This window comes from Talpa europaea (genome assembly GCF_964194135.1).
Source record: "Talpa europaea genome assembly, chromosome: 6".
Taxonomy (NCBI): Eukaryota; Metazoa; Chordata; class Mammalia; order Eulipotyphla; family Talpidae; genus Talpa; species Talpa europaea.
Window position 1 is genome coordinate 74,472,864 of NC_140072.1, and position 14,800 is coordinate 74,487,663.

The 14,800-nt window shown below is 39.7% G+C and overlaps 1 protein-coding gene across 1 annotated transcript in view; it reads right to left on the reverse strand.

Annotated features, from left to right (window-relative positions):
- Positions 1 to 1,199: 1,199 nt before the first annotated feature.
- Positions 1,200 to 14,800, reverse strand: part of CRYL1 (crystallin lambda 1) — a gene marked incomplete at both ends in the record, with an annotated part of 178,860 nt that continues 165,259 nt past the window's right edge. The window contains 3 exons of the mRNA XM_084234866.1: positions 1,200 to 1,313; positions 1,676 to 1,782; positions 7,983 to 8,088. Of these exons, the coding sequence (XP_084090992.1) occupies positions 1,200 to 1,313; positions 1,676 to 1,782; positions 7,983 to 8,088 (327 nt within the window). The remainder of the gene's footprint in view (positions 1,314 to 1,675; positions 1,783 to 7,982; positions 8,089 to 14,800) is intronic.

Here is a 14,800-nt window from a genome sequence, read left to right on the forward strand (position 1 = left end):
CCTATTTTATTCTAACATTTTGTCTTTCAGTAAATTTCAGAAAGTCTGGGGCCTGTTTTGTGTCTGCTGCATCACAGTCACTCAACAAAACTTTTGGAAGGAATGAAAGTGATAGATGAGTGTATATGTGCATGTTAGCACAATTACCATTTCCACACGGTTCCCCATCAGAGATGCCACTTCCAGCAACATCATAACCTTGACCATGTGAGTAGATATCTCCCTACTGAAGAAAGCTGGGAAGTTAGTCACCTGAAACTGAAAGGCTTTAATGTCATTTGAGCTGGGAACTGTCATCTAATGATCAATTGACTGTGACACACTGGCCTTAAGGGGTAGAGGGGACTTGTACTGCTATTCCATATAGGGTTTTGGGAATGAGTTCTGTGAAAAGGTTCCATGTCCAAGAAGATAATGGGATATTGGGTTAAAGTTAAGCAGGTATCTGTACTGCAGAACTTTGGGTCTTTTCATTTACTAACAGAAATGTGAAGATGCCCAAAACAGGATGCCCCTATTGGCATTTCTCAAACACATCTGACACAGTTCCATTTAGGCAGTTCCACTGTGGAACTGACTTTGGGAAACATTGGCCAAAACTGGTAGATTTTAACTGAATAACATACAAAGGACCTAAAACACGGTATTTGCTTTTTACTCGCTCATCAAGGTCACTCTAAGATCTATCTATCATCAGGATCAAATCCTGAAAGATCAGAAGGTAAAGGACATCTTTACGGAATCAAGTAATTTTATTCAGAATAATCACCAACAACTTAAAGGTATTTGCCTCATAATTGTAGGGCCACAGAGTACTCAGAAAGGGATTAGAAAATAATTGCAAAAACAGTTGGCACAGATGAAAGTAATATGAAACTATAATCTTTGGGTATTAAATATGTAATCACACTGGAAAGAAAAGGTGAAAATCTTCAGGCTATTTGCTGTCTGTCTTGTCCAGGTGGCAAGGGATCAACAGCCCTCAGCACCCCAGTGCTGCTGTGACACCAGGCCTTAGGATGATCAGAAGGGACCAGAAGGCCATGCAGCCTCCACCACCATGCACCTACTGGGTGGCAATCAGGCTCAATCTGCATGCTAAACACGACTGTGGCTGCACCCTATTTCTGAGCACTTTGATTAAATGCGTAAATATCTGCCAACTAGGACTTCCAGTGACGGGAGTATTACAAGAAATTCTACAGGGGCGGCATCTGGCTTTTCAACTTGGCAAGTCTCATGAGGCACTCGTCCCTCCACTTCCTTCGGGCAGCTAAGTGCTCGGGGTCATCAGGAACCTTTATGCATAAGGCCTAGAAAGAGGAAAAAAGACACAAGTACAGGAAATTATTTACCAGGAGTATAGCTGTCATTGTATTTATAAATACTGTGAATATGCTTTCGAAGACTAAAGTAGCAGAGTAAATCCACAATAACTTAGGCCTTCCAAACCCAGGAAGACTTACAGCTCCTCAGAAACAAGTCAAAATGAATTACCAGTTCATTGGCCACACTGCTTTTAAAGTCTCTTGGTGACATAACAGAACTGTAGAAAGGCAAAGTTAGGAATGCGGAAACATAAAAATCAAAGGTAAAGGTCCTTGCAACAAATACAAACTCTCTTGTGCACAGCACTCCATCTGGGAGCACAGCTCTCTGCAGCGAGTTTGCGTACCTGGTGAACTTTTTTCACTGTGGCCCCGGAGAACTCTGGAATGGGCCCAAAAGTGTTCAGCACGCGTTTCATGCCTTCGCTATATCTGTCACAGTAGCTTACCATGCCTGAAACCACACAAAAACAAGAATCCACACCATCAGCAAGAACGCCATATAATTTCAAACTAAGAAACCTATGGGACAGTCCTGCTCAGAGTCAGATTTACTCCATTCTTTCCTCCCTGTGGATCAAGGAAGGTGGAAGCTGGGGTGCTCCCTCCGCACGCGGAGGCATGGGAAAGCCTTGGGTTACTATTTAAGCTTGCTCTCAGACCTTAACATCCTGAAAAGCAAGGGTCCCTCAAACCCGCCATTCTACTTCTGCCCCTGCCTCTGAGTGGATACTTCAGGCAGCCTGGATTCCTTGTGGGTTTGCTGTAATCACATTAAAGTCCCATTTTCACCAAAAATGTCTCCTTCAGCAATGCATGTCAATGGGTACTTGTCTAAATGGCTTGAATAATTTTTTAAGAACCAAAGATATCAAAACTCAATCAAATTGGCTTCCCATTTCATTCTTAATCCATGAATTCTAGTTACCACTTTTTGAGGAGTCTCCAAGGCAGGCAGATAATTTAATGCAAATTGTATTTATCTTAGAGGTAAGCTTGGAGTATCTACTTGCTTAAGTTTTGGTGAGTGGAATCAAGCCCAGCCATCCCCAAGCCCTATCGCATATGCTGCATCCAGGTCTTTGGGAATCCAATACATTTCTTGGATCTTAAGATCGAGTCCTAGGATTTTAGTGGCCAAACACATGAAGAGGCTTAGCCACAGGGAGAAGGGAGGGGTAAGCATGATAACTTAAAAATAGTTGAGGGGTATGAGTGGTTGAAGTGAAGATAATCTTTTACAATCAGACATGCATAGAGAGGGAAACACAGGTCAAACAGCATCTGCTCTCTGTACACGAGGAGGGCCTGCCTAGACCCGCATTGCTCTGCAGCCCACATTCTCGCCATCCAGCAAGCAGGAGGCAGCTGAGGCTGGGCCAGTGCAGGCATGTGCCTGAGACAAGTCAGATCAGAAGCAGCTAAGTACACGGAAGAGGAGTCATCTAAGTTCTGGCCCTTCAGAGGACGTGGGCTGAGCTACCCTTAGCATATTTCCAATATCTTTTAAAACAAGGACGACTCAATAATTGGTCAGTCAGGCTAAGAAGGTAATAATGAAGCTGCAGAATTTGCAGAGATCCCAGAGGCTGGCTCTCAGGTAGGCCACAGAAACTATGATTAATTTAAGATAAAAATGATCACCACTAGATAAGCATAAGAAGTCAAACAGCTTCTTTGGGATTTAGTTTTGATTGACCTTTACTGATGCGAAAGCCTAAACTCACTAGATTTCCATTTTATTTGTCTCATCATTTTCCACTTTTTCCATGTTCTAAAACTACATCCACTCTATCTTTAGTAGAGAAAGTATTTTGAAGGGTGAAAAATTTCAACTATACCAATTTTTCCAATATTAGCACCTGCAATTAAGTGGTGGACACTCTCTCCTTTAAAAATGGAATTTCCATTCATTTAACATAAGTATAACTCAACAATTCAGAATACTGGAAGGCTCCCTAAATGTTCTAACACTGGCTGATTATCTTAGATGGTTTAGAACACAAAACAACCTGTATATTTATTTCCTTTCCGAAATCAAATATTTACTTGACTTTATCTGTTCATTTATTCAAACTATTTTTTTTAAGAGTTCAAATTTTTATTGAACGTGTTACAAAAGACCTTTAGTCAAAAAGACCAAAGCCCATGTCATCATCAGACTCCTCAGATTCTTCTTTCTTTGCCTCTACTTTCTTCTCCTCAGCTGGAGCAGCAGCAGTAGAAGGAGCAGGACCACTAAAAGTGATAAAATGTGGACACAATATATTTTATTCCTTTTGGGGGTGGGGCAGACACAAGAATCAAATAATTTGGAAAAATATTAAATGAGAAGAAAATGGGTAGATTCACTTAGCTACGTATTCACCCATTTGTAGAGAAAACAAAAATTCAATAGCCATCCTCTCAGGAGCCAATTCCATCTCCCTTTCCTACAGGAGCAAAACAAGGCATGGATTCAGTTCAATTTATGCTTCATGTCCACATGACTTCACAATTTTTGAACAAATGTTCCTCATTCACAGCCCCTGTGAAGTCACTTGAATCTCCCAGCAACCTTCTAGAACTTTTTTTCCTTATCTAACTACATTTGCAGTTTTAAAACAGAATTTATTCTTCAAAATAGAATCAAATATGGCAAAACTATTTACAATTCATAATCTCCCCCCATTTTGTTCAAGGAAGCCAATTAAAATTTCAGTCTTACTTTTTTTTATAGCATGAACTCAGATATTTGGGATAAACAGCCCTGTTGTTTGCCGTGATGCTAAGGAACCAACACCGGAAGTTTCTGCAGAGACCCTCCCCGAATCCTGCAGAGAAAGGAGCCCAGACCCAGAGGAAAGCTTTGCCATTTGCTCAGAACAGCGACTTACAGTCAAATATGCATTGTGCCTCATTATGTATAATGTCCCAGTAAGTTTATTACTGCTGTTATTTGCAACATCTCCCTGTCCATTCGAAAAGTATACAAGGAGGATTTTATCTTGTTTCCAACAATAATTTTGGCTTCTTTATATTATGAAAGGAGAATTGAATGATAAATATTCTAGAAAAACAATTTCATTGGAAATGTAAAGGAAAAAATCACTTGACCTTTTAATCCCCTATATTTCTATGAAATGATCTATTTTTCTTCAATGTTTTCAACGTTCTTTGCTTCGCTCAACAATATACTTTCCAAACTCTTGGAGAGCATAGCTTTTTAGGAGACTTTAACGAAGAAATGTTTACATGAGCAAGAAAAACTGCAGGAAAAAAAATGATTCTCATGAGATTAAATTTAGCTTATTTTACTGCTTCGTAACTTGGAAATCCTCAGTAGTGAGTCCCTGAAGGTGAGACAGTATGCTTTCTGGAACATTCAGCTGAGCCATGATAGATGGATAGGCAGTGGGCATTCCCATCTGTCTGCATGTGTAGAGCATGCCAGAGGCACATGGCCCCACTGTCACCCCTGGGCTGGGGATTGGGTTTCTTGGAGAGCCCTAATTGTTACCACAGTAGAGGAGTGTGGTTTTCACATAGTATATGAACCCACACCTACGTGAATTCACTAGCTTTTAAGAGACAGGGTTTCACAGAACTTATTAAGAAAGATCAAAAAGGCCCCAAAGCACAGAGAGACATTATCTAATTCTCCCCCAAGGGAGGCCTCGCCTGAGGTCAGAAAGGGCTAGTGGGGACAGAGGCAGACCCAGGGCCTCTTAATTCATCAGAGTTCTAGTCCTATCAGCTCAGCAGTTTCCAGTGCACACATAGCTCCTCACAAAAATGAAGCTAACCCACCAAGCAAACATCTCTAAAAAAAAAAAGACAATCATCTTCATAAAGCAGAGAATTTTGTGATGCAATTATTTTGATTGCTAAAGTCTGTTAGATTCTGACACATAGTCTTTCTCAGAACTAAACTCAGGAGGTGCCCAAGAAACTGCCAGCTCTAAGCCAGGGTGTTTTCTTTACTAATCTAGTAGTCTAAGAGCCTGGCAAAGAAACAAAGCAAACAGTTCTGCTTTGGAGATTTTGTTATTCCATAGCAAAAATGTCCAACTCTGTATTTATTCTGTATTTTTCTCTCATGCACCTGTGGATCATTCTGGGAGAATAGAAACTAACTTGGAGGAATAGTAAATTTAATAAATGAGAGAAAACTGTCTGACTATAATATTTATTAAGAATTTAATATATCAGCACCAAGCTAAATAGTTGACCTGTTTTAATTCTCAAACTGCTCTTGTGAGGTAGTTCCTGTTGATATTCCCATTTTGCAGATGGGGAAGCTTGACGTGCCCTGAACTTACGTAACTTGCATAAGGTTATTAACTTGTAAGTCAGGTAGAGACCTGGCCAAACAGGCTCCATCAACTAGATTAGCCAAAAGGTGAGGTAAGCAAGCTGGCCTCCTATTTTATTAGAGGTGCTATTTTATTATATTAAAAACAAATCCTAAAAGTACTTTTGCCACTTCTAGATAAATGGTAGCTTTTGAGACTAATAACCTGAAATGCTAGCTTTCTGAAAACAGTATCAGAGAAAATGAATTCTCCCAACTCCAAACTTGATATATTCTAGGGGACATTGTGAGGAATACTGAACATTTCACTGGTTCCAAGACAGATCGCATCACTGTCTAACTGTGGTCTTTGGAATGCTCAGAAGTTGAAAACTACATCCGTCCACCATTATCATATTAAGTCAATTAGGTTTTCTTATCATATCTGCTTTGTTTGAAAAATTGTTATGAGCCTCCTTCCTGTCTACCACACATTTGATTCTTGGGTTTCTCATTTCATTGGCTTCTGTTTCTATTTGTTTGAGAGTCAAAGCTGTTCTCAGTTCTCTCCCTATTGATTTCTCATGATACCTGAATAATTTCATTTTTCTCAAGGAAAAACTGAAAGATAAAGAAAAGCACAGTGGTTATCAAGCAGTGTGTATATACATTCCAGATGCTTAAATATGTTAATCACATTTAGGTTCTAGTTGAATAACATTTGCAATTATTCCATATTTTAATAATACTTTAAAATTCTTGTAGTACTTTTACAAGGGTCTATTTTTTATATTATCCTCCATGTTCAATGGTTATCTTTCCACAAAAGTAAATGCTAGTGCTAGAATTCCCCTCTCCCTTCAACAGCTTTTGACAAGGCTGAATTTTAAAGAAGAACCAAGTCAGCTATTATATCACATTTGCACAGCGTATGGGACCAGGCCATTCCAGAAAGCACACGAGCACCTGCTGAGTACGAGAATACAACCAGCAAAACTGCCTTGAATGGTAGTGGAAATTTTATTTCATTAATTACTATGGTGAAAAACTGACTGAACTATTACTCCCAATATCATAAATTATGAAATCTAAGTTAACAGTCTCTCAGAGGTCAACTTCCTCAACTTCCAGCTTCACCTTCACCATAGGCGTCTCCTCACAATACCTAGCGGTCCCGAAGGTGGGCAATCAGCCATGGGTGTCCAACTACCCCTCACGGCACTGCCCTCTGTGATGCAGCTCCAGTTATGAGAAAGTTATTCCTACCCCATCTTGAGCCCAATCTTGTCAGCCTGTCATTTCCAATCTTTCAGTCCATAAAAGGCAAGGTCAGACAGACACATAGACACACTACTCTGGTTACCTTCTGCTGGAAAAACTCCAATTTCTCAATATTTTTGTTAGATGTAGACTCTGGAGCAGAATACAATGTTCTTTTTCTCTTTCTACAAATGTTTTACAAATTAATAATATGGTTATTAAAATAATGCTAATAATTATAGAAATGTATAACAAGACAAAAAAAATAAGTTATTTATAGTTTCAATACCAAGAAATAGCCAGCAGTAACAAAATAGAGGTGGCATTTTCCCAATTTTTACACACTTTTTTTTGGAATTTGGTATGAGTTTTACTGCTTGTTATTCAAATGCTGACTTATTTTTGAATTGCTTAAAAACTGGTTGACAGAGTTTCATTCTTGGAAGCTTCTCACCCATCTCAAGTTATTTTCTTTCTTTTATATTCCTCTTTCTTTCAGAGTCAGCAGGTCATGGGTTCATACCTTCATCCCCTAGGTCCTTTGAAGTTGTTTCCAGAGTAAATGCCTGGGCTGGCAAGGTCTGTGAGCTGCCCTTCTACTCAGAGATACCTCCTTTGTGAATCCCTAGACTTCTGGAACAAAACCTATAGCTCAGCAAATCACACTTAGAACTAGTCATATTTAAGCAGAAGGTATGTTCAGCTGAGGCTCATGTGGTCACTTCCCCAATCCTGTCTTTTTATCTTGCCTCTGTAAATAATTTCATCATCTTCCTCAAGAAAATACAACTTCATCTTCTATAGGCTGGCAGACTTACAGTAGTTTCTGTCATGTTACCCCATCTCTCTCTTCTGTTTCTCAACTGAGTGTCCTTTGCCACATGGGGCCCTGCACATGACTCCCTGTGGAGCCACATCTCAGGTGGTATAAGGTGATCTGGTGCATCACAACAGCCCATCCCAGGCCCTGTCTCTGTATTACCGGGGCTGCCACTGTGTGCTACACAAGATATTATTTCTATTCTGTTATAAGAGAAGGCAAAATTTGACTATTTACAAACCTAATGAAAACACTAACCAATGCAGAATTCCCACCTTAGCCCAAGCAGAACAAAGTGTACCTTCTGCATTGAGGTGCATGGTTTCCAGGGGTCCGATGAAAGCATACCGCATGCCCAGGCCACCTGACATGACAAGGTCAAGGTCAGTTGGAGACACTATTCCTTCCTAAGTGAAGAAAATGAACAGCATATGAGTTCTCTGGAAACAAGATTTCATTACCATCATTTTCATCCTAACTTCTTGGAAGCAGGTTTCCAAAATACTCTCTAAAGCAGTATAATAGGATCTTCACTGAATTTTGCATATGTATATGTAAATGGATCCTAAAGAGAATATTCTATGAAATGGTCAAACACCAATTCACTTTTTCTCTAGCTGTAATCAACCCAGGATTGAAGCAAATTCCTTTCCTTACCATGCCCCTCCATCGCCCTTCTCTATCCTATAACCTATGTACCATTAAAGCTTTTGAGAAGGGGGTGATGATGAAAAGATAGGGAAAAGGTAAGAATGGTGTATTGGAGGAAAGGGGCAAGTAGGATTTTTCATGTTTGCCTAATATTAGGGGGAGCAAGACTGCAGCCATCAAAAGAACTGGAAGGTTATTCTCTGGGTTTTGCCCATTGGCAAGCCTGGCCTTGCTCAGCTTTTAATGTGTTTGTAGAAAAATTATCTTCTTTGATGAATTGTGTTTATTTGTAAAGGTGGGGCCCTAGAATCTCCTGCATATGTGAATTGTAAAGAAAAAGGCAGGTTGTTAGGCATTACGCATAGAGGTCCAATTGGCCACCTGTCAGTTTAGCATGCAGCCTCTACCCCATGTTGCTTTAGGGATGCATAGGGGTACACACTAAACATGGGCATGACTGAGCCACACTGCCCATGGACACTATCTGAGGATATTTTCACCTTGGCCTCCTGCTCAAAAGGCAAGTGGTGGAAGCAGTATATTTCCCCCTAAATCTTCACTGGTCAAGCTAGCATAATTACTGTGAAATTTGCAGTTGCTTCCTAAAGGATTTCTGGCGTAAATAGAGAATTGTGAGGACAGACATGAAATTCACCACCATCAAGAGGCCACTAAGTATGGCTGTGTGGCTGATGCCTCTTCCAGTGGTTTCTTGCTGGGCCCTGGCCCCTGTGGGCCCTAGTTTACTAGAATCCTGGGTCTCCAATGAAGCCCTTTGCTGTGGCAATCTCAGCTCTGCCCCACACCCAGGGCACATCTACTCAGCTGCTAGGAACAGGCTGACAAGTGGCCTACCCTACACTGCTTCTTTACTTGGGGTTACAGTTACAGGGAAAATCCTGTTTTACCTTGGAAGGGAAGTCTATAGCCCTATTTGAGAGGTTATGTGGGGAGGAGGGGGAAGGGAAGCGTATGGGGGATGAGAATTTCACCTTGGTCCTTTAGCTGACAGGGAAATGCCCCTCTAGCTTACAGGCAGCCCTGGGAAGACTGGGCCAGGTTGTCCCTTAGGTATTGGACATTAGAGCTCCCCCTGCTGGTTCTCCCTTTCTTTGGGCCCCAAGTGACTTCTCTACTTTCCAGACTTCAAAGTCACTCAAGAGGTTGCATGGGAAAGAGGAAGTTACCCTCTACCACCACCAGCTGCTCAGGGGTAAAACACCAGGCATCTCAGGTGTGTGTGGGTGTTTAGACCACCTGTGGTGCAGGGAGGCGGCAGCCTGGGAAAGGGATGGCATCTAAGCACTAAGAAAGAAACAGAACCACCTACAAAGGATAAGAATGATTTAGCTGTTACTGAGAAATTCCATTTGAAAGAAACATTTTCCATCTAGTGACAGATAAACATACAAAATTGTGCACAAAGAATACACATACAGCTTAGACAATAACTACAAATCAAGCCCCAGAACCACCCCCTTGCCTGTCTGCCCAATTGTAACTCCTTTTCTTCCCAGAGGTAAACATCCTGACTTTGCTATTAAAAGTCTTTACTTTCAAGATTTTCCATGTATGTTTATATTCCTAAACAACAGTTTGCTTTTTGCCTATTTCTCACTTTTCTGTCTTAATTGAGGTAAACATACATGACTCGGCTGACTAGTTACCACCTACCACCTACCAATTGACCACTCTACCTGTTCATACCACCCCCAACCCTTTTCCTTTTGGTAACCACCATTTTGTTCTCGGAATCTAAGGGATTGTTTTTGTTTTGTTTGTTCATTTGCTCTGCTTCATATGGGTGAAATCATAGTCTTTATCTTTCTCTTTCTGACTTACTTCACTTAGCATAATCCTTCAAGATCCACCCAGGTTGTTGTAAAGATCAGGATTTCATCTGTTTAATAAGTGAGTAGTATTACATTGTGTATATATGCTACATCTTCTATATTCACTCATCTGTTGATAAGCACAATTAGGTTGTCTCCATATCTTGTCTATTACAACAGATATGTTTAAGATTGAAACAAACTGTGCATTCTTTTGTGCTTTACTTGCTTCACTCAAACTTACACTTTTAAAATTCACCTATCTGGTGTGCAGCAGTTTGTCTACATAAAAACTGCAATTTACTTATCCATCCCAGTGCCCATGAACATCTGGGCTGTTTCTACTCTGTAGTTACTGTAATGGGAGCTCTCCTGTCTAGGACTCCTGGGGCACATGGGTAGGAGCAGAACTGCTGTTCTAGAGCAGGCGTATCTTCAACTTTTTTAGATAATGCTAAGCTACTTCCCAGAGTAGTGTCTGTGTTCACTGCCTCGAGGAGAGCACACGTTCCCACTGTTCTGCATCCTCTCCAAACTTGGTGGTATCAGGCTTCCAGAGTTGTGCAAACCTGGTAAGTTTCAGTGGTATCTCACTGGGTTTCCTATTAGTTCTAATCATTCTACCATGAGTTCATTTGGACTGCAAATGAGAGTGAACGAATTTATTCAATCACTCAATTACTGACAAGTGTCAGCTCTTTTCACTTCTGACAGCGTAGCTGTAAGCAGGAAGGGGGCAACAACAGGAAGGAAGTGAACACAGAGGCCCATGGCAATGCCCGGAATGATTTAAATACTGATTGTCCAACCACAGTGTATCCCCACCTTCCTCTCCCTCTCCAGCAAGTTCCCAGTGCAAGAAGGTGGGCTTTGTTTTTCTCTAAAGGCCTTTGCTGTGGTATTCCTATAACCTGTGGGCTCCACAATGCTCTGAAAGGCGGCCAGGTATGTGCCCTGCGGACTGTCTCTCATCTTTAATGTGCAAGTCAAACAGCCTGAAGTTTTTATGCTAGCATAGAAACTGTGAAATATACAAAAACAGAACCATACTATAATTGCACTGTGATGTGCCTTGGCTCTTTTCTTCTGAAATTGACTTTAGTACTTTTAGAGTGGACTATAACGGATTTCAAAGCATTCAAAATGGGAGTCATCCAAGAGCAGTCAGTTTTTGATTTGCAAGTATTCTGGGAGCCAATAGTGACCCTGATTAAATAAAGCCTTAAGTGGATTCTCCACACTACATCATCAGGTTGTGGAGGAACCACACTTTCTTCTAATTCCCAAATGTTCTCTGCCCTTTCCTGTTTCATCAATAGAAGGGCTGCCTATTTTTTCAGTTATTATTTATTCACTAGTTAGAAAAAAGAAAAAGTTTAATATCTTCTCTTCCTAAATCCTTTTTGCTACATTTAGATTTTCTGAAGGATTCTCAAAGCATGACTCTTTAGCAGGAAGCTAAATCTAGAAAAAACAATAGTCCTAACTAACTCAGTTGAGATGCTTGCTTACTCAGGATTTCACATAACTGGAGCAAGCATTAACATTGACGCTGAAGCACTCAGCACTTAACTAAAGGTTCATATTTAGGATTTTGAAGTTCAAGTTGCTGAGTTTTGCTGTTGAGCTCCATTTCACCCAGTGCCTACATGACACCCATGACCCAAATGGTAATATTATCAATGATAATTAGAACGAATAATCTTGGTGGTATAAAAGGCAGAAACAAAGGCTTGAGTTGAACATACTGATCTGATCAATGATTCCTTGGAAATACATGTTATACTGCACACTTGCCTAAAAACTGAAACTTTATGCCACTTCAGTGTTTCTGTGGTTCAATTACATTTGCCAGTATACTATCAGTACTCTCTTTTCTACCTCATGGTGAAATCCTCAAGTAACACAAAAAAAGTCCCAGGTGGTTAAAAGCTCCCCTAAAATTCAAATAGAAGAAAGTGTACTATGATCACTGTTAGTTCAAAACCTGGTTTGCATCATGTCCAAAAAAATCACTAGGTGAGGAGAGCCAAGTCAGAATCCCCTTTAGTGAAAATCTTTCTGCTTCTACTTCCTTTAATTAAAATCTGAGACAACAATCAACCGACATACACTCATGGTTTGGGCACATACCTCATACCTAGCTGATATGTTAGGAGTTAAGTCCAGTTTATGGAGGGGGGGGGCACAAGACTGTTGTCCATGAGTAAGGAGCAAGAAAGGTAATAATGCACTTAGTTACTGTGATTCAAACTTTAAATAGCATTATCAGGATTCCACCAGAGACATAACCAATAGATTGATTATATATAAAATATCTTTGGAGATGAATAGAATATATAGAGAGATGGATAGAATACATATATATATGCACATATACATAAATATATATATATACACACATGCGCACATGCACACACACAAATATATGTTCTAACCTGTGTTTGACTGAAAGAGTGAGGGACTCTAGTTCATTGAAGCACATATTTACAAGAGATAGAGCATAAGCTCAAAGTATGGTCCTCACTCTCAGTTATCAAGGATCTAGTATTTGGTGGGGCCGGAAGAGAAAACACATGTAATAATTAGCAATAATCAAAGGACAAATGGATGCAGTGGTACTTGGTCTGGCCCTGCCAACAGACACAGGAGGAGGAGAACAGAAGTTGTGGGGGCCAGTCTGGCAAAGCTTAGAGATGCAATATTTGATAAGTAAATCCCTTGTGATCCTTTCCTCTACTGATTGCCAGTTACACAGACTTATTTTTCCTTTTCTCTAATCATCCATTCTCATATCTAATTTTCTTATTCAATTCACACATTTTTGCATTTCTTCATTTTCATTTGTCTTTCTCATATTTCACCATGCCAGCTTTCCTTGTCTAGTTCTCATTTTCTAATTCCCATCTGTGGTTTTCTATTATGTTTTGTTCTACTTTTCACCAAACTTGATCCTGAAGTTTCAAGTTTTTCTTATGCAAATACTCCTTTAACTTTGAGCCCCATTCAGGAACAAAGACGTGCTACACAGGAACTTGGAGGAGTAGGTCATATAGAACTCTCTGTCCCCTCACATGCAGACTTGTTTGGGCCTCAATGCATGTCTTTAACTGAGAATAGGAGTCAGAAAATTTTTTATCTTAGGTAGATATCAGATGATGATATGCAACATATTAGAGCATGATAAAGTACTGGATTTGGTTCTTATCACCACAGTCAGAGGCCAAGGAGAATCATGAATCATCGTGTTTCTAAAAATGAGAAGAAAAAAAAAAAGATGAGAAGTCAGTACTCCTTATTCATAGTGAATTATTTCTACACCTGTAAGTTCACAATCTCCAAAGATGTTCAAAGATGGGCTGAATGGAAATAATGATATATAAATAAATCAAGTATGAGTGAGGAACACTGTATTCTCTTTTTTAGAAACACACAACATCAAAATCCATGCAAGTGGTACAGAGAGTAATATAGGTTTTAAAGTTTAAATTAAGAATGATCACAATGATTCATGGTTTTTCTCATGAGAAAATCACTATATAGATGAGTTGGTTCCCTCCATGGAAATATACTCAAAAAGTTTCTAAACTTTTAAACTTCTAAACTTTTAAACTTCTAAACTCTTTGCCAAGCACTTCTTCTACATCAATATGATGAAAGTGACTCTAAAACAAGAGTGAAAAATGACTGGTCTCTCTATCCTCACCCATGCTACCTTCCAGGGAAAAGGTGAAGCCACTGCAAGATTTTCATAAGTAAAAAGAGAAGACTTCTAACTAGTGCTCACTGTTACTCAAAGGCTGTGGTCAGTTTGTGAGATATCTGACCTCTTGCCAATACCTACAAGTTTTCTTGGAAGCAAGCACAAACATTCCTGTAGAATGACTCACGCAAATTTTGCTAAATTGTATAAGAGCTGATTGAACACATTTAACTGATGCAACAAGACACTGAATCATCCCCATAAAACACCCATTGTCCAGAGACTCAGGGTAAAGGAAAGGAGAAGTACAAGGGGATCCTTCTGGTAAGGCTGCTGGGAATAAGCCCACACACAGCAGCATAAGTAGGTTGAAGCCTCTAAAGGCACTTTGACTACATCCATCAAAAAATAAAAATGTTGCTCCTCTCTGAAGAGCACTCGCGTGTTGGGAATTTATTCTATGAGAAGACTCCAGAAAAGGAGACGAGGTATTCAGAGGCTCATTGAGACCATAAAGTGGCCTTAACAGAAAGAAAACTTGAAATATGCTTAAGACAATCACAACATGGGAAGATTAGATTTTAAAATAAGATCAACAAAATGAAATATCACAAAGTTTTCATTAAAAATGAAAATTTGAGAAAAGTATTCTTGACAGAGACTAGACAAGAATGCAGACAAAATAAAAGCAGTTTGACTTAGGGTAGAGGACATACAAATGATATTTTCTTCCTTTGAATATTTTTTAAAATAGAGTTTTTAAATGGAAACAAAATAAAAAATGAAAGGGAAAAAGAGGAAAGAATTTGTCCTGATATAAGGAATGTTCCAGAACTCTTCAGGCCTAGTGTGTTTGTTCTTATAATGCTATGCTTACAACAATGATTTCAGGGAGGAAAGATAACAGTACTGTAGAGTCTGACAGAAAAAGAA